This window comes from Coregonus lavaretus, assembly GCF_964263955.1.
Source record: "Coregonus lavaretus genome assembly, chromosome: 23".
Classification (NCBI taxonomy): Eukaryota; Metazoa; Chordata; class Actinopteri; order Salmoniformes; family Salmonidae; genus Coregonus; species Coregonus lavaretus.
The window spans coordinates 5,166,206-5,189,149 of NC_140010.1; the positions used below are offsets into that span (position 1 = coordinate 5,166,206).

The 22,944-nt window shown below is 42.3% G+C and overlaps 1 protein-coding gene across 2 annotated transcripts; it reads left to right on the top strand.

The window, feature by feature from the left end:
• Window positions 1–1,236: 1,236 nt before the first annotated feature.
• On the top strand, window positions 1,237–20,977 carry LOC311150429 (succinate dehydrogenase cytochrome b560 subunit, mitochondrial-like). Of its 2 annotated transcripts, XM_084187912.1 has the most exons (6): window positions 1,237–1,278; window positions 7,029–7,088; window positions 18,904–19,005; window positions 19,713–19,774; window positions 20,442–20,605; window positions 20,739–20,977. In XM_084187912.1, the coding sequence occupies exons 1-6, from the start codon at window positions 1,262–1,264 to the stop codon at window positions 20,844–20,846; spliced, it is 513 nt and encodes a 170-aa protein (XP_084044038.1). In that variant the 5' UTR covers window positions 1,237–1,261; the 3' UTR covers window positions 20,847–20,977. The 2 variants fall into 2 exon arrangements, with proteins under 2 accessions (XP_084044038.1, XP_084044039.1); XM_084187913.1 differs by lacking the exon at window positions 1,237–1,278 and having other exon boundaries at window positions 7,029–7,103.
• The last annotated feature ends 1,967 nt before the right edge of the window (window positions 20,978–22,944 follow it).

Here is a 22,944-nt window from a genome sequence, read left to right on the forward strand (position 1 = left end):
TCACAGAGAATACTGCTGCAAATAAAGCCTGTAATTGTGATTGATATTGCTGAGTTTTGACAATAACTATACTGGAAGGGCTTTCCAAACCCAAATGTCAAGCAAACAAGATGTTGCAAAATGGCTGTAGCATACAAACGCACCCTAAATCGTTTTTGCTTCACCAAATAAAATGTATTTCAAAAGCAAAACATGTCAATTTAATTGCATCAATGATCAGTACTGAAGACTGTGGTTCCATTCCAAATGGCACCCTATATTCCATACACAGTGCACTACTTTTGACCAGAGCCATATGGGCATTGGTCAAAAGTAGTGCACTATATAGGGAATATAGGGTGAAGTTGGAACACCACATATGACAGATGGGACGTTGGGTGAAAATGCGTTGCTCTGAAATGTGTCTCGATATGAAATAAAGTTCATCTGCACAAAGCAGTTGTTCATGTTTGCCCTTTTGTAACCTATTACCAAATATATTATTACAACATTCATATTATTAGGTCATAAATGACAAGAGCATCCACTTCCTATGACCTAGATCAATATACAGCCTATTTAACCTTAGCCCTTGATCATGACTCTCAGTTCCATTACATTACACATAAGAGTCATTGGACGAAGGCGTCTTCGGTTTAGAGGCAACGTTCGGTCTGAACATTAACACGCATCGGTTGCAGTACGGTTTTGGAAGCAGACCTTATCTTCATGTCGAATTACGTGAGGCTTATTTGATCTAATAGAAGTTTAGGCTGTTACAAATGTACTGATATAAGTGGATGCACTTGGCATTGCCGAACTTTGGGAAAAGCTAGGTATGCCTGTTGTTCACGTGCATATCTGCCCTCTCATTGGCTAGAATGGTCCCACCTGATCTCGCTTGCCCGCAATAATTGAGGACATGCGTTTCAATTTTTTCCATGTAATAGATCATCTTTGGTGTAGATATTTTTTGTCCTTAGGCCATTTTGATCTTCCATTCTGACCTTCTCATGGGGACCGTCAGGGTCTCTGCTATCCGGGATCCTGGGACGTCCATATCCCCCATTGAAGTTGACATTTTGAATGGGTAAGGGTCACTGTTAATGTTAGGGGTAGGGTAAGGGTCAAGGTCAAGGGTCAAGGTCAAGGTCATGATTAAGGTTAGGTTAGAGTAAGGGTATGGACGTCCCAAGGATTCCGTCTAGCATTGACTTGACCGTCAGGAAAAATATAATAACATCCGTTTACGCCATATCCTGTTTCAGCTGTTAAAGAAACAATGGCGTTACTTCTAAGGTCAGTAGCTACCTGTGCCTTATCTAACTTTGAGACAGTTTATTTATGTTTACATTTCGTTTGTTGGTTGGTTAGACATACGTGTAATCAGAGGTGGGACAAAGTCATTGTTATGCAAGTCACAAGTAAGTCTCAAGTCTTTGCCCTCGAGTCCCGAGTCAAGTCGAGTCAAAGATGAGGCAAGTCCCAAGTCGAGTCAAAAGTCAAAGCCATCAAGTCTCAAGTCGAGTCCAAAGTCCTACATTTTAGTTTCGAGTCATTTCAAGTCCTCTTAGCAAGTCTTTGCAAGTCATTACAAGTCCTCGTAGCAAGTCTTCTCGAGTCATAAGGCGCAAGTCCAAGTCAAGTCACGAGTCATTGATGTTAAAGTCCAAGTCGAGTTGCAAGTCTTTGTACATTTTGTCGAGTCGAGTCTGAAGTCATCAAATTCATGACTCGAGTCTGACTCGAGTCCAAGTCACATGACTCGAGTCCACACCTCTGCGTGTAATACTTATTAATTTGTCTTAGAGTGATGTTCAAATATATTTATTTAGCTAGAGAGCTTGGGTCACCCTACTATCGTCATAACATTGTTGCTTGCGACACATACTAACCTTAGCATGCTAGCTAGCTAGCTCCTCCTGTGACAACAGATTTTAGATTTACAGCAAGTTATTTTGATAGATATAAACGCTAAAATGAGCTTTACATTCCTATGGAAGCAATGCTTCAAAGTTCCATGTATATAACCAGCTAGCTAGATTGCTTGTGTAGTATCCTAGCTAGCTAACCTAATATGTACTCTTAAGGAGCCAACCTTTACTCCTTTAGGTCCAAGGACCTTGTATGTTATTTTCAGAGGTAGACTGGCTCTGGCAGCCAAAACAGCCAAATTCCCCATCTAAACGTGAATTAATTTTCAATTGCGATACGGTTCTAGAAACAAAGCCCTTTACTTTCGTATCACATTCTTCAGTTACACACAGGTGTTCGGAGCTAGCCCTCGATCTTGACTCAGTTCCATTACATTACACGTAAGTAATTGTACAAAGGCCTCTTCTGTAAGGGTGAGTTTTGTTAAGACCGGACGCTCAATCGGAACATTAATACACGTCACTTGCTGTTTTGGAAGCATAAGGACCTTATCTTTCATATCAGTGAGAAAGAAAATAAATAAAAAATAGTTTAAATTGATACACACCTTGATAGTGTTAGTGTACCCACACGGCCCTATTGCCATGTTACAGCGCTTGTTTACGGACAGAAGACAGAGGCGACCACCTGTACTAATTAGCTATCTAGCATGCTCCGAACACCTGTGTGTATGTCTAACTCGGGAAGTGTAGTTTCTAGGATGGAGGCACCCACAGCTGTATGGCTCTGTAACTGCTACAGTAAGTGTACATTTTTATTTGAAGGATTCTTTCTCGCTGATGAAAGATGAGGGCCATATGTTTTGAAAGCCGTGTCACAAGCGATGATTAGTGAAGTTTCTAAAAGTTAAAACACAGCGTCGGGATTGTAGTTCATATGAGCCTGTCATGGGTGAAGCTGACGGCTGAGAACTTTAGGGAGAATGCCGCCTACTGTAACTAATTAGCACAGGTGGTCCCTCTGTCTTCCGCAAACACTCGTTGTAACATGGAGATGTGGCCGTGTGGGAACACTAACCCCATAAAGGTGTGTATCAATTTAACCTTTTGTTTTTTGAAAAGTATTTCTCGTTGATCTGAAATAAAGTCCTTATGCTTCCAAAATCGTGCATCAAGCGATGCGTGTTAATTTTCAGAACGAGCGTCGGGGCTCTTAATAAAATTCCCCCATACAGAAGACTCCTTCGTCCAATGACTCTTATGTCTAATGTAATGGAACTGAGAGTCATGATCAAGGACTAGCTAGCTAGCTTGTCCCAACCTTTGGATGTGGGGTTATCTAGGGATTCATTAGCCGACTAAACTCAACGATTTACGACTAGTGTGGGCTTCCGATGTCACATAAAATTATGTTTTTATAAAAAAGACTGATTTCAGCACCCAAAGAATAGCCCGCAATTACACAGAACAATGTCATGTGTAATTGCGGGCTATTCTTTGGGTGCTGAAATCAGTCGGGATTCCTTAGCCCAATAATGAACTAAAGGAGCCTAACGTTACTCTTTCTAGTCCAAGGACCTTACATGTTCTGTTTAGAGGTGAATTGGGTCTGGCAGCCAAAACAGCCAATACTCCCATCACTTGCAGCCAATAGTATTTTTCAGTGACAACACGTTTGTGGCGTCAGTCTTCCATTTACACAGGTGTTTGGGGACTCAGATAGCTAATTATCACAGGTAAGCCTCTGTCTTCCGCCTGTTTTCCGTAAACAATCGCTGTAACATGGAAATATGGCTGCGTGGGAAACCCAACCAAACCCTCAGGGGTCGCGTTAACGCAGAATTTTGCCTTTTTCATGCAGAAAACGAAAGATTAAACGCAGAAAAAATATCTTACTGCGTTTTGTACATGTACATCTAAAATGCTTCTAATTGTAAATTCTGCTCGGCTTCAGTGAGGTTTCGTTCCAAATCATGAATGTAAAAGTACTAATTTCGTGCTTCAGTTGCACTTCTCCACTCGGATGAAATATCTTTGCCCTTGTCACTGGTTCACCAGCGCTCTGACTGATATGTAGCAACAAATTATCCATTATATTGACTGGATACTGAAGTGGCCGCTCCGGAACCTAAAAGAAAATACATGTCTTAAAAAATGGTAGGCAGTAGGGAGGAGGCAAGATCAGGAGGGACCATTCTAGCCAATGAGAGGGCAGATATACGCGTGTGAACAACTGGCACAACTCAGATATAAAGTGTTTTTTCTCAAAATTGCCGGGATGTCATGGTCCTACTTATATCAGTACACTCGTAACAACTTAAACATTACGAAAATAAATAAAAATGCCACCTGCTGGAGAGGACAGGTTTTGGGCCGAATTATGCCTCTCACGTCGTCTTCCTCTGTGTGTAAGCTACTTTTCTCCGGTACTTAACATACTTTCCTCCTGTCTAGTTTTTCTCCGGTACTTACCTCCGGTATAGTTTTTCTCCGGTAGCAAGTTAAAATGCATGATAAACATTAGAAATATGATGGCCATGCATCGTTTTTGTAAAAAAAATACCTTGCTTTTTCATTGGAAGGTAATTTACTTGTCTGGCTGCTAGCCAATTAGCGTTCCGCTTCTGATTTTCTGCGGAATGTGTTGCACTAACTGGGAACACTAAAATAACACATCCTAGATCTGAATGAATGAAATAATCTTATTAAATACTTTTTTCTTTACATAGTTGAATGTGCTGACAACAAAATCACACAAAAATTATCAATGGAAATCAAATTTATCAACCCATGGAGGTCTGGATTTGGAGTCACCCTCAAAATTAAAGTGGAAAACCACACTACAGGCTGATCCAACTTTGATGTAATGTCCTTAAAACAAGTCAAAATGAGGCTCAGTAGTGTGTGTGGCCTGTATGACCTCCCTACAACGCCTGGGCATGCTCCTGATGAGGTGGTGGATGGTCTCCTCCCAGACCTGGACTAAAGCATCCGCCAACTCCTGGACAGTCTGTGCGTTGGTGGATGGAGCGAGACATGATGTCCCAGATGTGCTCAATTGGATTCAGGTCTGGGGAACGGGCGGGCCAGTCCATAGCATCAATGCCTTCCTCTTGCAGGAACTGCTGACACACTCCAGCCACATGAGGTCTAGCATTGTCTTGCATTAGGAGGAACCCAGGGCCAACCGCACCAGCATATGGTCTCACAAGGGGTCTGAGGATCTCATCTCGGTACCTAATGGCAGTCAGGCTACCTCTGGCGAGCACATGGAGGGCTGTGCGGCCCCCCAAAGAAATGCCACCCCACACCATGACTGACCCACCGCCAAACCGGTCATGCTGGAGGATATTGCAGGCAGCAGAACGTTCTCCACGGCGTCTCCAGACTCTGTCACATGTGCTCAGTGTGAACCTGCTTTCATCTGTGAAGAGCACAGGGCGCCAGTGGCAAATTTGCCAATCTTGGTGTTCTCTGGCAAATGCCAAACGTCCTGCACCCACCTGTGGACGTCGGGCCCTCATACCACCCTCATGGAGTCTGTTTCTGACCGTTTGAACAGACACATGCACATTTGTGGCCTGCTGGAGGTCATTTTGCAGGGCTCTGTCAGTGCTCCTCCTTGCACAAAGGCGGAGGTAGCAGTCCTGCTGCTGGGTTGTTGCCCTCCTACGGCCTCCTCCACGTCTCCTGATGTACTGGCCTGTCTCCTGGTAGCGCCTCCATGCTCTGGACACTACGCTGACAGACACAGCAAACCTTCTTGCCACAGCTCGCATTGATGTGCCATCCTGGATGAGCTGCACTACCTGAGCCACTTGTGTGGGTTGTAGACTCCGTCTCATGCTACCACTAGAGTGAAAGCACCGACCAAAACATCAGCCAGGAAGCATAGGAACTGAGAAGTGGTCTGTGGTCACCACCTGCAAAACCAGTCCTTTATTGGGGGTGTCTTGCTAATTGCCTATAATTTCCACCTGTTGTCTATTTCATTTGCACAACAGCATGTGAAATGTATTGTCAATCAGTGTTGCTTCCTAAGTGGACAGTTTGATTTCACAGAAGTGTGATTGACTTGGAGTGTTCCCTTTTTATTTTTTGGAGCAGTGTATTTGGTGTGAAGAAACTATAGTTGCATGTCCCTTCTCACTATATTGAAGCAAAAAACAACAACTGTTGACGTTCAATATAAAACGCAGGTGAAATGGTTTAAAATGCACTTTTTTTTTGTTGATGGTTTTGAAAATTTAGATTTCTGAAAGCCAATGCGACCCCTGACCCTATAAAGGTGTGTAGTAATTGAACCTTTCGTTTTTTAAATTTTATTTCTCGCTGATATGAAAGATATGTTCCTTATGTTTCCAAAACCGTACCACAAGCGATGCGTGTTAACATTTAGAGCTTGGTTTCCCAACTACCTTCAGCTGCGGGACGATTTTTTTCTTGAGCGGTTGGTTGGGGGGCCGGAACATAATTACAAATACTTTGTACACTGCAAATTGACTGCAAGAAGCCCAAACCAATATAGTATTTGACAAAAACATACTGTAATTATTTCAAACCTTGACTAACTTCCTCCGTTAGTAAATCCATGTGCTGCTCTTCTCAGTTCATGGCAGCTCGGTCTGTGAGTACCCAACGGCTCCGCTTGGGCTGCTCTTCTCAATGACGAGACATTAGAGAGCGGTTAGCTTTTCATCACTCAAAACTTGGACAAAATTCAAGGAACATTTATTATTTTCTGTGAAATAATCTCTCCTGTCTTATATTTGACGAGATTGAAGCACTTCTGACACCATCTTAGGATCTCAGTCATATGACTGTAATGCGCAGCAGAGCACGAGAAAATGGCTCAACTTTCAAATGTTAGTGATCAATTTAGTGATACCGGAGCCCTGCCCGTCCCGTAGTTATGGATGAAAAAACAGGCCCTAACCTGACGCATTCGGTTAGCAGAGCTCTAGTTTGAACTTGAACATCCTTGCTTGTGCATTATTATTTCAGCTATTGCTCAACTTCGTTTCACCAATATCAAACTGATAGTTATCAGTGTAGGCTATAATCTCCTCTGATGAAATAGGAAGGAACTTGCTCAGTGAAACAAACCTTGTCATTTACAACTAAACCATGTTATTACTAACATTACTAAAATATGTTGTTTGATCTCTCTCACAGGACACTAGCCCGACAGGGCACTTGCTTATCCCGCCCTCGGTTTGGCGTTTTCTACAGACAGTGAGTAGATTTTGTGTGAGTGTGTCAGTGTCGGGTTGGAACTGAAATTATTTTCCAATCGTTTCGTTCTGAACATAACTATTTTTTTTTTTTTTCCTTTTGTTCCACTGTTCCGACCAGCAAAAGAAAGTTCTGAATTGGTTCGAATAAAAAAACAAATACTGCTTTATATCATTCCTTTCTGTACCTTTTTAAACCTCTGAAATATATATATAGTTTCCTTTAGCTCGACATTAAATGACTTCACCAATCAGTGCGCATAGAGCAGCTTGCTGGGAAGCAGCTAAGCAATTTAATCTGTATAGGAAAGTATTTTAAGAGCAAGTTGTATTTTGCCGTAACAGCATGGTTTAATCATAATGAAAGACCAACACACACTGTGCTGCCAGTCAGTGTAGGGCGCGAGATGGAACTGACATTTTGAGGGTGAGGATGGAGGAAGCTTGCCTTGAAGCGCTGGGCATCTTGTTATGACATGCATTATCTGAATTAGGCCCACAGAATTATACCTACGGAGGAGGGGCTTCTATGCAGGAACTTTGAATCTCTTTGAACTTCAGAGTTGGTTTAACGTTGGACCAGAGCTAACGTTCGCAAGCTAACAGCTTGTAGAGGAGCACTAGATAATATTTTTTGTACAATATATTTATAAGCATTTTTTTTTTCTTTTTTTTTTGTACAATTAACAATCAGCAGCAAAATATGACAGATAATGTCCAGTTATTCCTCCCACCCACTCAACACAACAGGCCACACGGGAGCACATCGTGCTAAACCTTTCCCTCCCCAACACATGAACACCCCCCTCCCTCCCTTCACCGGGTATTAGCTTCAATGATTATCAGGTGATCCTGAGTGGCGCAGCGGTCTAAGCGTCACTATAGACCCGGGTTCGATCCCGGGCTGTATCACAACCGACCATGATCGGGAGTCCCATAGGGCGGCGCACAATTGGCCCAGCGTCGTCCGGGTTAGCGGAGGGTGTGGCCGTCATTGTAAATAAGAATTTGTTCTTAACTGACTTGCCTAGTTAAATAAAAACAAATAAACATCCAATGCTAGAAAACAAATTATTCAACGCAAAAATAAATAATAATAAAAATGATACATTAAGGAAGAAAATAACAATGAGGCATCTAAGGTGACGACTCTAGAAACTTCTGAACGTCCCCCCAGACATCAGTCAATTCAAAGGGTTTACTACGTAAATTGTACATAATTTTTCAGATGGAATATAGGAAGTTAGTTATTTTAGCCACATCTGCTTGCTTGGCGGAGTGTCACACTTCCACACTTCCATTAATTGGCTGCATTGACTGCCAATTTAATGAATCTGGTTTTGCTACCAACATTAACTGGTAGAACAGAGTCATCTCCAAGAAGAATAAGGGAAGGATCTAGTGGTACAATCATATTAGTGACCTGTGATAACATCTGGATAATGTCTTTCCAACAATTGCCTAGTTCAGGGCAGGACAAAAAAATATGCATAAGTGGGCCCACCCCTGTTTTACACCTTGGGCAACATTTTGAATATTTAGGGTCCACTTTAAACCTTTCTGGTGTAAAGTAAACCCTATGTAAAATATAGAATTTTGTTAAATGGAAGATGCTGAGCATCTAAAAAGAGCTTTGCCCATTCTCATCCTCAACAATGAGATCAAGGTCATCACACCACTTCATGCAAGCCTCCAGAGATTCATCGTTCCCCAACAGAGCTTGAAGACTAGAGTACATGTAAGAAATGAAACCTTTTACCCCTTTCCTCTCCAGCCACAGTTTATCAGGTGTAGATGTACTCCTGGGCTGAATCCTCCCTGTTGAGTGGCAATATAATGCCGAACCTGTAGGTACTTGAAGAAATGAGTTTGAGGTAACTGAAAATGAGATGCCGGTTGTTGAAAGCGTAGTAGTTCACCTTCTCTTTACAGATGACCAAATGTTTTAATTCCTTTGTTGAACCAAGAAAATGTAATACCATTTCTCAGGGTTTTGGGTAAGATGGGGGTTATTATAGAAAGGCGTTTGTTCATATATAGATCTATGCCCTTCTGTTTGTTTACAGACTTCAATCAATATATTTAGTGTTTTTAATTAAAGGGGTGTTTATGAGACCTAGCAAAGCTTTAGGTGGGCTACTATAAGGTATAGATGACAATGAAACAGAGGAAAGACACTCTTCCTCTGTCTCCAAGAGGGTGAACTTGTTGTATTTTGCCGTACCCACACAGCCTTTAACTGAGATGCCAGTAGTACAACTGGAAGTCAGATAGAGCCCTTTCCACAGAAATGAAGAGACCTTCCTATTAATTTGTTTGAAAAAACTTTGGGAATAGGAAAGGGCAAGGTTTGAAAAAGGGACAATCCCTCCATCTATCCAATTCTTCCCCAACCTTTTTGAGAAGTGGAGTACAGTTCAGTAGATATGTCTTATTCATTTCAGAAGGAATTTGCAATCCTGGATATGTCATTTTCTGAGATCTACAAGAAAATGTCTGGTCTAAGATTGGGTTCTGCATAGCTGCCCTGTTAAAAGGCGTAATTACAGTCTTCCATAGGTTTATTTTATATCCTGAAAAGGTCCCGTATTCTTTCAGGATGCCAACTAATGCTCAGAGTGCCATTTCTGGTTTAGTGAGGTAAAGCAAAATGTAATCCGCATATAGCGAGACGAGATGTTCGCGCTCACCTAGACGAACACCATGGATGGATGAGATCGAAAAGCTTCTGCCAGTGGCTTGATAGCCAAAGAAAAAAGGAGAGGACTAGCAGGGCAACCCTGTCTTGTGCCACGTGATGGGGAGAGCTGGGAGGAAACATTTCCATTAGTCAGGATCTGAGCTACCGGATATTTGTACAGTAATCTAATCAGACCTACATACTTGGGTCCAATATTCATCCTCTGTGAAACTTCAAACAGGTAGTTCCGTTCTGTGTGGTCAAAAGCTTTTTCCTTATCTAATGAAGCCGCCACTACAGGTTCTTGGTCATTCTCTACATAATGCATAATATTAAATAATCTTCTGATATTATCAGGAGATGAGTGGTTTCTTGCAAAGCCTGTTTGGTCCATATCAACCAAGTCAGGAAGAACCTTATCTAGTCTTAAGAGCTATGAGTTTTGCAAGAAACAAGTGTTCAATAAGAACTTGGTCTATATGACCCACAAAGCAGAGGATCTTTCCAAGGTTTTAACAAAACTGTGATCAGTGCTTGTTCCAGTGTGTCTGGGAGCTTTTCTGTCTCTGACATAATTAAACATATTGCAAAGAGGTTCAATTAGTTTGGGTAAAAAGGATCTATAGAATTCAATAGGGAATCCATCTAACCCTTGTGATTTCCCCCAGCAGTGTTGAAAATGGATTCCTTAATTTCCTCAGATGTAATCTCTTTCTCCAAGTACTCTCTCTCCTCATCAGTTAAAACTTGTAAATTGAGTTTGTTCAAAAACTCATGCATTGTGGCAGGGGCATCCCCTTCAGACTTGTACAATGTTTTCATAAAACTCCCTAAAGACTAGATTAATTTCCTCAGGACCCTGAACAACTGTGTTATTGGGCAGTTTAATAGAGCTAATAACTCTACTAGCTTCCTCTTTCCTGATCTGCCAAGCAAGCAACTTTCCTGCTATATCTCCATGTTTATAGTAGTTTTGTTTTGTACTCCTAAGTTCTAAGAGCGTTTTCCCTCTTTGTGGGTCGTCAGGGTGTTATATTTGTCACGTTCGTTGAGTACAGGATTGGACCAAGGTGCAGCGTGGAATGCATACATGTTTATTCACTAAGTTAACACACGACAAAACAACAACAAGCAACGTAACGTGAAGCTCACAATGGCTACACACAGACAAGCCAAACGAGAGTCGAGATCCCACAACATAGGTAGGCAAAATGGCTACCTAAAGTATGATCCCCAATCAGAGACCACGATCGACAGCTGCTTCCGATTGGGAACCACACCCGGCCAACATAGATCTAAAACATACTAGATCTACACATAGATATTCACATTACATAGATACTCACACCCTGACCAAACCAACTAGCGAACTCTATGTCAGGGCGTGACAATATTCCAATGGCTTTGAGTCTAATTTTTGTAGAGTTGAGTCGTCAAATGTCATACTATGTTCATTTTCCAGATCTGAAATGTATTTCTCCAAAGCCTTATACCTTAGGCCTCCCGAGTGGCGCAGGGGTCTAAGGCACTGCATCACAGTGCTACAGGCGTCACTACAGACCCGGGTTCGATCCCGGGCTGTATCACAACCGGCCGTGATCGATAGTCCCATAGGGCGTCGTCCGGGTTAGGGGAAGGTTTGGCCGGGGGGGCTTTACAAGTAGGCCGTCATTGTAAATAAGAATTTGTTCTTAACTGACTTGCCTAGTTAAATAAAGGTAAAAAAAAATCCATTTTACGAGCACCTGAACTAAACGAAATGATTACCTGAACTAAATGAAATTATTTGCCCTCTCAGATATGCAAGGAGAGCTTCCCATAAAATTAGGGGGGAGGCTGAGTTGTTATTGGTGCTAAAATATATGTTGATTTGAGTGTTCAGAAATGTTACAAATGTTACAAATGTGGGATTATTTAGTAAGTATGTGCCAAACCTCCACCTTCTTGAGGATGGCTGTGTTTTACTGACTGTAAGGAAGCCAGCAGGGCAGAACGATCTGATATACATCTTGGTAAATTCACCCAGTAGTTAAATAAGTTGATTCTAGAATAACTGTTATGGACATTGGGAGTAAAATGAGTATTCTTTAACTTTTTGGTTGTTAATTTAGGATGATGGTGATTGTTTAACTAATTGTCTCTATATTTGAGGAATGATAGTTATCGTCTGGTAAAGGTTTTCATTTATTAATCATAACTTGATGTATTTTTTCCTGTGCTGCTTGAGTGCGTTTGTGGTCATCGCTTTTGTCGCCGCGTGGCACAGGATTCAGGGCGCCTTTGGGAATGGCGATTGGTTGACATTTGAGTGTGCGGGAAGGTGCGGCTGGTGACCATCATGTGGGGCTCAATAGTCCGGTCATTATTGTTGCCTATGTTTGTCAATTTGATTGTAATTTTATTTTGTGACTCGATGCTGCCACCACCATGCTTCACCTTAGGGATGGTGCCAGGTTTCCACCAGACCTGACGCTTAGCATTCAGGCCAAAGAGTGAGTTCAATCTTGGTTTCAGCAGACTAGAGTATCTTGTTTCTCATGGTCTGAGAGTCCTTTAGGTGCCTTTTGGCAATCTCGAAGCGGGCTGTCATGTGCCTTTTACTGATGAGTGGCTTCCGTCTGGCCACTCTACCATAAAGGCCTGATTGGTGGAGTGCTGCAGAGATGGTTGTCCTTTTGGAAGGTTCTCCCATCTCCACAGAGGAACTCTGGAGCTCTGTCAGAGTGACCATCGGGTTCTTGGTCACCTCCCTGACCAAAGCCCTTCTCCCCCGGTTGCTCAGTTTGGCTGAGCGGCCAGCTCTAGGAAGAGTCTTGGTGGTTCCAAACTTCTTCCATTTAAGAATGATGGAGGCCACTGTGTTCTTGGGGACCTTCAATGCTGCAGAAATGTTGTTGTACGCTTCCCCAGATCTGTGCCTCGACACAATCCTGTCTCGGAGCTCTACGGACAATTCCTTCGACCTCATGGCTTGGTTTTTGCTCTGACATGCACTGTCAACTGTGGGACCTTTATATAGACCGGCGTGTTCCTTTCCAAATCATGTAAAATCAATTGAATTTACCACAGGTGGACTTCCATAAAGTTGTAGAAACATCTCAATTATGATAAATGGAAATAGGATGCACCTGAGCTCAATTTCGAGTCTCATAGCAAAGGGTCTGAATACTTATGTAAATAAGGTATGTCCGTTTTTTTATATATATACATTTGCAAAAATTTATAAAAACAGTTTTCGCTTTGTAATTTTTTATTTAATCAATTTTAGAATAAGTCTGTATCGTAACAATGTGGAAAAAATCAAGGGGTCTGAATACTTTCCGAATGCACATACATACATACATACATACATACATACATACATACATACATACATACATACATACATACATACATACATACATACATACATACATACATACATACATACAGTGAGGGAATCAAGTATTTGATCCCCTGCTGATTTTGTACGTTTGCCCACTGACAAAGAAATTATCAGTCTATAATTTTAATGGTAGGTTTATTTGAACAGTGAGAGACAGAATAACAGCAAAAAAATCCAGAAGAACACATGTAAAAAAAAATATAAATTGATTTGCATTTTAATGAGGGAAATAAGTATTTGACCCCCTCTCAATCAGAAAGATTTCTGGTTCCCAGGTGTCCTTTATACAGGTAACGAGCTGAGATTAGGAGCACACTCTTTTTTTAAAGGTAATGCTCCTAATCTCAGCTTGTTTACCTGTATGAAAGACACCTGTCCACAGAAGCAATCAATCAATCAGATTCCAAACTCTCCACCATGGCCAAGACCAAAGAGCTCTCCAAGGATGTCAGGGACAAGATTGTAGACCTACACAAGGCTGGAATGGGCTACAAGACCATCGCCAAGCAGCTTGGTGAGAAGGTGACAACAGTTGGTGTGATTATTCGCAAATGGAAGAAACACAAAAGAACTGTCAATCTCCCTCAGCCTGGGGCTCCATGCAAGATCTCACCTCGTGGAGTTGCAATGATCATGAGAACGGAATCAAGCTAGCCATCTTGCCAGCTTGCCATGCCAGCCAGTCGATCATATGAGTCGTTTCCTCATGTTCTAACAGTTCACTATCCACTGTATCCAAGTTCAAAAGACAATTCCTCATAATGTAGTAGGAGTGACCAAGTCAGGGAGTTCTTTCCTCATGTATGTTTCAGCCGTCTTCACAGAGTCAAATGTGCGCTCACCATTCTTGGTTTCCATCCACAAAGTCATCGGGTAGCGCAGACCATATGCCGAGCCAGCCTGCCGCAGAAGCCTCTTATGTAGTATGGGAGAAAGATCCGGACAGTGGTCCTCTGTAGCTCAATTGGTAGAGCATGGCGCTTGTAACGCCAGGGTAGTGGGTTCGATCCCCGGGACCACCCATATGTAAAAATGTATGCACACATGACTGTAAGTCGCTTTGGATAAAAGCGTCTGCTAAATGGCATATTATATTATTATCATGATTCTGGCATCTCCTTACTTGAGCGCTCCCTTTGCTCGGGCAGCAGAGAGGATGCGAACAGTGTCCTGGTACCGTAGCAATGTAATGACAAATGCCCTGGGTGCAACCTTTCCAGGCAGCCCCTCCGTAGCGTGCGATGGGCCTTCTTAAATCAAATCAAATTTTATTTGCCACATGCGCCGAATACAACAGGTGTAGACATTACAGTGAAATGCTTACTTACAAGCCCTTAACCCAAAATGCCGTTTTTTAAATAAAGTAAAATAAAAAAGTGTTAAGTAAAAAAATACAAGCAAATAACTAAAGAGCAGCAGTAAAATAAAATAACAGTAGGGAGGCTATATACAGGGGGGTACCGGTACAGAGTCAATGTGCGGGGGCATCGGCTAGTCGAGGTAATATGTACAGTTGAAGTCGGAAGTTTACGTACACTTAGGTTGGAGTCATTAAAACTCGTTTTTCAACCACTCCACAAATGTCTTGTTGACAAACTATAGTTTTGGCAAGTCAGTTAGGACATCTACTTTGTGCATGATACAAGTAATTTTTCCAACAATTGTTTACAGACAGATTATTTCACTTATAATTCACTGTATCACAATTCCAGTGGGTCAGAAGTTTACATACACTAAGTTCACTGTGCCTTTAAACAGCTTGGAAAATTCCAGAAAATTATGTCATGGCTTTAGAAGCTTCTGATAGGCTAATTGACATCATTTGAGTCAATTGGAGGTGTACCTGTAGATGTATTTCAAGGCCTACCTTCAAACTCAGTACCTCTTTGCTTGACATCATGGGAAAATCAAAAGAAATCAGACCTCAGGAAAAAAAATTGTAGACCTCCACAAGTCTGGTTCATCCTTGGGATTAATTTCCAAACGCCTGAAGGTACCAGGTTCATCTGTACAAACAATAGTACGCAAGTATAAACACCATGGGACCACGCAGCCGTCATACCGCTCAGGAAGGAGACACGTTCTGTCTCCTAGAGATTAACGTACTTTGGTGCGAAAAGTGCAAATCAATCCCAGAACAACAGCAAAGGACCTTGTGAAGATGCTGGAGGAAACGGGTACAAAAGTGTCTATATCCACAGTAAAACGAGTCCTATATCGACATAACCTGAAAGGCCGCTCGGCAAGGAAGAAGCCACTGCTCCAAAACCGCCTTAAAAAAGCCAGACTACGGTTTGCAACTGCACATGGGGACAAAGATCGTACTTTTTGGAGAAATGTCCTCTGGTCTGATTAAACAAAAATAGAACTGTTTGGCCATAATGACCATCGTTATGTTTGGGGGAAAAGTGGGGTCACCATCCCAACCCGTCTTCCAAATGGACAATGACCCCAAGCATACTTCCAAAGTTGTTGGAAAATGGCTTAAGGACAACAAAGTCAAGGTATTGGAGTGTCCATCACAAAGCCCTGACTAGCTGTTCAGGAGTCCTAGGGTGGCTGGAGTCTTTGACAATTTTTAGGTCCTTCCTCTGACACCGCCTGGTATAGAGGTCCTGGATGGCAGGAGCTTGGCCCCAGTGATGTACTGGGCCGTATGCACTACCCTCTGTAGTGCCTTGCGGTCGGAGGCCGAGCAGTTGCCATACCAGGCGGTGATGCAACCAGTCAGGATGCTCTCTGGTGCAGTTGTAGAACTTTTTGAGGATCTGAGGACCCATGCCAAATCTTTTCAGTCTCCTGAGGGGGAATAGGCTTTGTCGTGCCCTCTTCACGACTGTCTTGGTGTGTTTGGACCATGATAGTTTGTTGGTGATGTGGACACCAAGGAACTTGAAGCTCTCAACCTGTGCTCAGTCCTCTTTTTTCCCCCTGTAGTCCACAATCATCTCCTTTGTCTTGAGTTAGAGAGCTGCCGTTTTACAGCCATCTTCTCCGGCGCCACTACAATTTCCAGTGGGTGCACGGAAGGGGGTAGATCCAGGATTTGGGAATCCTTTCCCGTGGAAAGGAGATGGCGTCTCTTCCCTCCACGGCCTCTGGGAAACCTTGAAATCTGAAACTCATGTGCTTTTGGAAAATTACGTAAGAATCAAAATTTTCCTCGAGTTTAGAAATGGCGTCTTCCACTTTCTTGTGCTTTTGATACACGTCCTCGCGGACGTCCAGGATGGCAGCCTGTTGGTCAGCATGGTCTTTTTCTAACTTTGTGACTTTCTGGTCTTCGTGGAGTTTATCGACCAGCACATCAATTTTGATGAGGCGTTCAGAAAGTGTCTCTTGGATTTTTGTTATACCCTTGTCCATCTCCATTCTGAGTCATGCTGGTGCTTCTTCTGAGCAATCGTCCGCCGAGGCCGAAGAAGGGCTGTCAGAGGGGGGCACTTTTCCATGCCTCGTCTGAGGCTTTGCAAGATTGGGCATCTTTTTGGGCATCTTTTTTTGTTTTGGCGATAAAAGAGATGTATTAACGAACAGGTCAAAATGCCTTAACATTTTTCCGAAGTTCGAGGAGGCTACGCAGACGTGTCCTGTTAGAGCTTTTCCATTGCCCATTAAAAATCCTTCTTACCTTTTTTGTAGTTAATAAATCCAATGTGAAACGTGATAACTATAGTATCCTTAACTAGCATTTTGAAAAAGTCAATCCATTCTTCAATAATTAAATATATCTCCCTAATTTCTGAATTACGCTTGTAACATCATCAGTAGGCTACTATGAGGGGGGTGGCAGGTAGCCTGCACACCCACTGGCAAAGATTTACAGCTGGCAGGCAGACGCTGGAATACGTTTCTGAGTGGCAGAGTGAGGGCTTTGCATAGGCAAATGTGTTGTGATTTTTGTGGGACTGGAAGAAAATGCCTGGAACGTAAAATAACGTTATTAACCGTTTCCCATGCGTTTAAAATACGGTTGTGTTTTGTAACAATATAGATCACTTTCGTTTTCGGTCGGGTTCTGTTCCTCAAATAATGTAGTTATTTTCCGGTTTTTGGTTCTGTTCCATCAACCGGTTCCAACCCTTGGTGTGTGTGCCTGCCCACTTGTCTCTGTTATTCTTTAATGTGAATACATGTTATGTTGGAATTGTATGTTTTCTCTAGCATATACAGTACCAGTCAAAAGTTTGGACACACCTACTCACTCAAGGGTTTTTCTTTATTTTTACTATTTTCTACATTTGTAGAATAATAGTGAAGACATCAAAACTATGAAATAACACATATGAAATTATGTAGTAACCAAAAAAGTGTTAAACAAATCAAATATATTTTCCTCAAAGTAGCCACCCTTTGCCTTGATGACAGCTTTGCATACTCTTGGCATTCTCTCAACCAGCTTCATGAGGAATGCTTTTCCAACAGTCTTGAAGGAGTTCCCACATATGCTGAGCACTTGTTGACTGCTTTTCCTTCACTCTGCCGTCCGACTCATCCCTAACCATCTCAATTGGGTTGAGGTCGGGGGATTGTGGAGGCCAGGTCATCTGATGCAGCCCTCCATCACTCTCCTTCTTGGTCAAATAGCCCTTACACAGCCTGGAGGTGTGTTTTGGGTCATTGTCCTGTTGAAAAACAAATGATAGTCCCACTAAGCCCAAACCAGATGGGATGGCGTATCGCTGCAGAATGTTGTGGTAGCCATGCTGGTTAAGTGTGCCTTGAATTCTGAATATATCACAGACCGTGTCACCAGCAAAGCACCATCACACCTCCTCTATGCTTCACGTGGGAACCACACGTGGAGATCATCCGTTCACCTACTCTGCGTCTCACAAAGACACGGCGGTTGAAACCAAAAATCTCAAATTTGGACTCAACAGACCAAAGGACAGATATCCACCGGTCTACTGTCCATTGCTCGTGTTTCTTGGCCCAAGCAAGTCTTCTTCTTATTGGTAGTGGTTTCTTTGCAGCAATCTGACCATGAAGGCCTGATTCACACTGTCTCCTCTGAACAGTTGATGTTGAGATGTCTGGTACTTGAACTCTGTGAAGCATTTATTTGGGCTGCAATCGGAGGTGCAGTTAACTCTAATGAACTTATCCTCTGCAGCAGAGGTAACTCTGGGTCTTCCTTTCCTGTGGCGGTCCTCATGAGAGCCAGTTTCATCATAGCCCTTGATGGTTTTTGTGACTGCACTTGAAGAAACTTTCAAAGTTCTTGAAATGTTCTGTATTGACTGACCTTCATGTCTTAAAGTAATGATGGACTGTTGTTTCTCTTTGCTTTTTTGAGCTGTTCTTGCTATAATATGGACTTGGTCTTTTACCAAATAGGGCTATCTTCTGTATACTTGTCACAACACAACTGATTGGCTCAAATGCATTAAGAAGGAAAGAAATTCCACAAAATAACTTTTAACAAGGCACACCTGTTAATTGAAATGCATTCCAGGTGACTACCTCATGAAGCTGGTTGAGAGAATGCCAAGATTGTGCAAAGCTGTCATCAAGGCAAAGGGTGGCTACTTTGAAGAATCTCAAATATAAAATATATGTTGATTTGTTTAACACTTTTTGGTTACTACATGATTCCATATGTGCTATTTCATAGTTTTGATGTCTTCACTATTATTCTACAATGTAGAAAATAGTAAAAATAAAGAAAAAACCCTTGAGTGAGTAGGTGTGTCAACTTTTGACTGGTACTGTACCTGTTCTAAATACACCCTTTCTCTATTTCTTTAGTGCTGTTCCAATGGGAACCACAGCAAAGGAGGAAATGAACAAGTTCTGGGCCAAAAACAACAAATTGAACCGACCCATGTCGCCACATATCACTATCTATCAGTAAGTTGTCTACGTGTGTAATAATGAATAAACTCACAGTGCATCTCAGCCATGGCCGTGTGTAAAATTTCAGTTGTGAAGGGTGCTTGTCTGAGTTGCTTTCTTCTCCGTAAGCCGTCTCGGAGATAACTCCAATAGAATGACAATACACACAGCTTTGATTCAGTGCATTGTGACATTGTTTATGGATCAGGGGAGCAAGTACCTTTTAAACCACAAAACAACCACTCAGGCACTCCTCGCAAGATAATTAACTCATTATTAGGGGTGTAACGGTTCACCAAACCCACGATTCTGTACTAATTTGGGTTAAGGTTCGGTTTCGGTACAGCGGGAAAATTAAATGGCAACTGTTAATGTGGTTAATTTTTGATTTGACAAAAATGTATTTCTTCATATACACTTTTTTTATGTATTCATTCGGGTTCACAGTTCAGACAGAACCGAGGTCCCCGTACCGAACGGTTCGGTACGAATACGTGTACCGTTACACCCCCTACTCATTATGTAATGAGCTTTTATTGATTTTGCTATAAACAATGGATATGTATTAGATTTAAATATCGGGTCACGTGGCCAGGTAAAACGCAAGAGACCTAACTTTAGGTATTGACAGGGTTTATATCCAGTGTGAACTACAAATGCTGTGTTTGTATACTGTGTGTGTGTGACAGCCGTGTGTTGTCATGGTACCCTGTGCCTTGCAGGTGGTCGATGCCTATGATGATGTCCATCACACACAGAGGCACAGGAGTGGGACTCAGCGGAGGTAATATTAATATATAAACCTTTTACAGTACACTCCAGGGTGAAGTTTTCCCTTAACCATTATAGGGGGAAATACAAAACTGACCCAAGATCAACGTCTGGTGTCAACTTCACCCTACTCCTTTACAGTACATGGAAAGGACCACAAGATCACGGTCCTAAAAACATAATGTTGTTCTCTCTCGCTCTCCTCTCTCACTCGCTCTCGCTCCTCTCTCTCTCTCTCTCTCTCTCTCTCTCTCTCTCTCTCTCTCTCTCTCTCTCTCTCTCTCTCTCTGTGTCTCTCTCTCTCTCTCTCTCTCTGTGTCTCTCTCTCTCTCTCTCTCTCTCTCTCTCTCTCTCTCTCTCTCTCTCTCTCTCTCTCTCTCTCTCTCTCTCGTGCTCTCTCTCTCTCATGCTCTCTCTCTCTCTCTCTCTCTCTCTCGTGCTCTCGCTCTCCTCTCTCACTTGCTCTCTCTCTCTCTCTCTCTCTCTCTCTCTCTCTCTCTCTCTCTCTCTCTCTCTCTCTCTCTCTCTCTCGTGCTCTCTCTCTCTCATGCTCTCTCTCTCTCTCTCTCTCTCTCTCGTGCTCTCGCTCTCTCTCGTGCTCTTTCTCTCTTTCTTCTCTCCTCTCTCTCTCGTGCGCTCTCTCTCTCTCTCTCTCTCCCCTCTCTCGCTCTCTCTCTCAGGTATCTCGGCGTTTGCTCTCTTAGCGTTGGTGTTGCCAGGTAACTACCCATACTACCTTGACCTGATCCACTCCCTGTCCATTGGCCCTGCTCTACTCGGCCTAGCTAAGTTTGGCATTGCCTTCCCTGTGTCCTACCACACCTTGAACGGAATCCGCCATCTGGTAAGTAAAATGTGTCCACAGCGCACAACAACACTAGGTCATCGCCTTAAAACTAATATACTGGAATGTTAGTCCTTGTTTTTGTCTGTCCTTTAATATATCCTGCTTTTCTTTCGCTCTCTCTCTCTCTCAGTTCTGGGATAGCGGTACGGGCTTTAAGATTCCTGAGGTGTACCGCTCGGGCTATGTGGTCATCGCGCTGTCAATACTGACCTCCATTGCTGCCATTGCATACATGTGAGCAGGGAAGGAAGGAAAGAGAAAGCGAGGCGGAGGGAGGAGGAGGGGTTGTTTTGTTGATATATTCTGGTCTTTGTGGCACCAACACTGTAATTGAATGGATAAATAAATGTCTAAATAAATGTCTAACCAAAAAAATGTTTTGTGGTTTATCATGGAAAGGCTTAGCCTGGTCAATCAGACAGACCGCTGCGCCAACCTGGACTCAGGGGTAGACGTAACATAGTAAACGTAAATCCAGGACACTCCAATTACTACGATATGTTATGTTTCGTATGGTATGTATTAATTTGTGGATGTTTCGCATGGTATGTTATAAATTGCAATTAGTACAATGTTACGAATTTGAGAAACGTATGATATGTTACGAATTCCAATTTGTTGTGGCTAACGTTAGCTCGGTGGCTAACGTTAGCTAGGTTAGGGGTTAAAGGAAAATAGCTAAAAAGTAGTAAGTAGTTGCTAATTAGCTAAAATTGTCCGTGATTAGATTCGAACACGCAACCTTTGGGTTGCTAGACGTTCACATTGTACACCCATCCAGTCTCTACTTTCATTGTTGCCTTAAGTAACCTTCTGTTTTATGTAACCATACCGAATCTAACATGTCATACTAATATGAGTGTGCCGGATTTACAATTTACTATGTTACGTCTAGTCTGAGACCAGGCTGGCTGTGCTCAAGTTTAATTTCAAGTGAAAATATTAGTGAAATAAGTTAAACAGAATGGGGCTACAAAATGACAGTGTTGTGTGATGGAAAAAATGAAGCCAAAATAATGGAAGTATGACCCTAACATCACCCGGTTTGTTATCTAACTCAATATGATTACATTTGATCACCAATTAGGGGATGAACAATGACATCAGCGGCACAAATGGCTCCCTATGAAGTGCACTGCTTTTGACACAAGGCCCATTGGGCTCTGTTTAAAAGTAGTGCACTATATGGGAAATGGAGTGCTATTTGGGACACAAACATTGCCTCATCAGGTGTCCTAAATCTGTCTCCTTTTATGTCATTTATCTGCAATAGATCCACATTTGGATCACTCAGAGCATGACATCACCAGGAATGCCACTTGTCAGTCAGAGCTTATGCTTGTGTGTGAGCTCCTATCTGTTCTGTCTACAGTAGCCCACTTTGGGAGACATTTTGTCTCCGTCCCAGTCCATTACATCACCACCAACAGCATTTTGTCGCCAGGGCAGAAAAAGGCAGACTGTGACTTGAGTTATGTTTTTCTGAAATATTGATCAAGGCTCCCACAGTTTGTGTGTAACATTTTCCACTGTGGATATCAGTCTTTATTCCATGAGGTCATTAACACCTGCAAGTTATTGGATGTGTGCACACTATGTTTGAAACTACTTATGTTTTCTGAACTAGCTACGAAGTTGCCTGAGGCTTCAGCTCCCACCAAGCCACACAGGAGCTGTGGTCCTTCTGCACCTGATCATGTTTGGTTTGTTGCAGTCTAAAGAGAATGGCATGTTGTGACGTAATGGTGGGCCTCAACCTCAATGTGGTGTTTGTGCGTGCGACGAATGTCTTAAATAATACCCTATTCCCTATGTAATGCATTGCTTTTGGTCAAAAGTAGTGCACTACATAGGGAATAGGTTCCCATTTGGAATGAGGCCTGTGTGTGCACAGTCAATAATGAATGTACCAGAATAAAATACAATTTTATCGGATGCTATTATCTGATATTTACAAGTTACATTAAATTATTACAAATACACTTAAAGTCATATTTTACAGATGGGGCCCTGTGCTTTGGGCAATCATGTCACATGACCTGGGTTTCAACCTTTATTCAAAGCTTTTTCATCAAATTGTCCCATTTTTCTTTGTCACATGGTCCAGCACCATCCTCAGACAATTGCTTTCATTTTTGGTGTAATTCTAATTTCTGGAAAAGGCTTAATATAAAGGTTAACATCTAGGTAGTGTGACATGATAGCCCGAAACACAGGTCCCTATTTATAGAGCACATATGTTAGTCTACATTGCATTAATTTTACTCTGAGGTTGAAGAAATTCGTCTTGGCCCCTAAGACCCTCACAAACTTTTACAGATGCACAATTGAGAGCA

Coding starts and splice junctions, on each gene's coding strand:
- LOC311150429 (XM_084187912.1), top strand. Junction 7,089..18,903: donor TTTGGCGTTTTCTACAGACA/GTGAGTAGATTT, acceptor CTATTTCTTTAG/TGCTGTTCCAATGGGAACCA. Junction 20,606..20,738: donor TGAACGGAATCCGCCATCTG/GTAAGTAAAATG, acceptor TCTCTCTCTCAG/TTCTGGGATAGCGGTACGGG.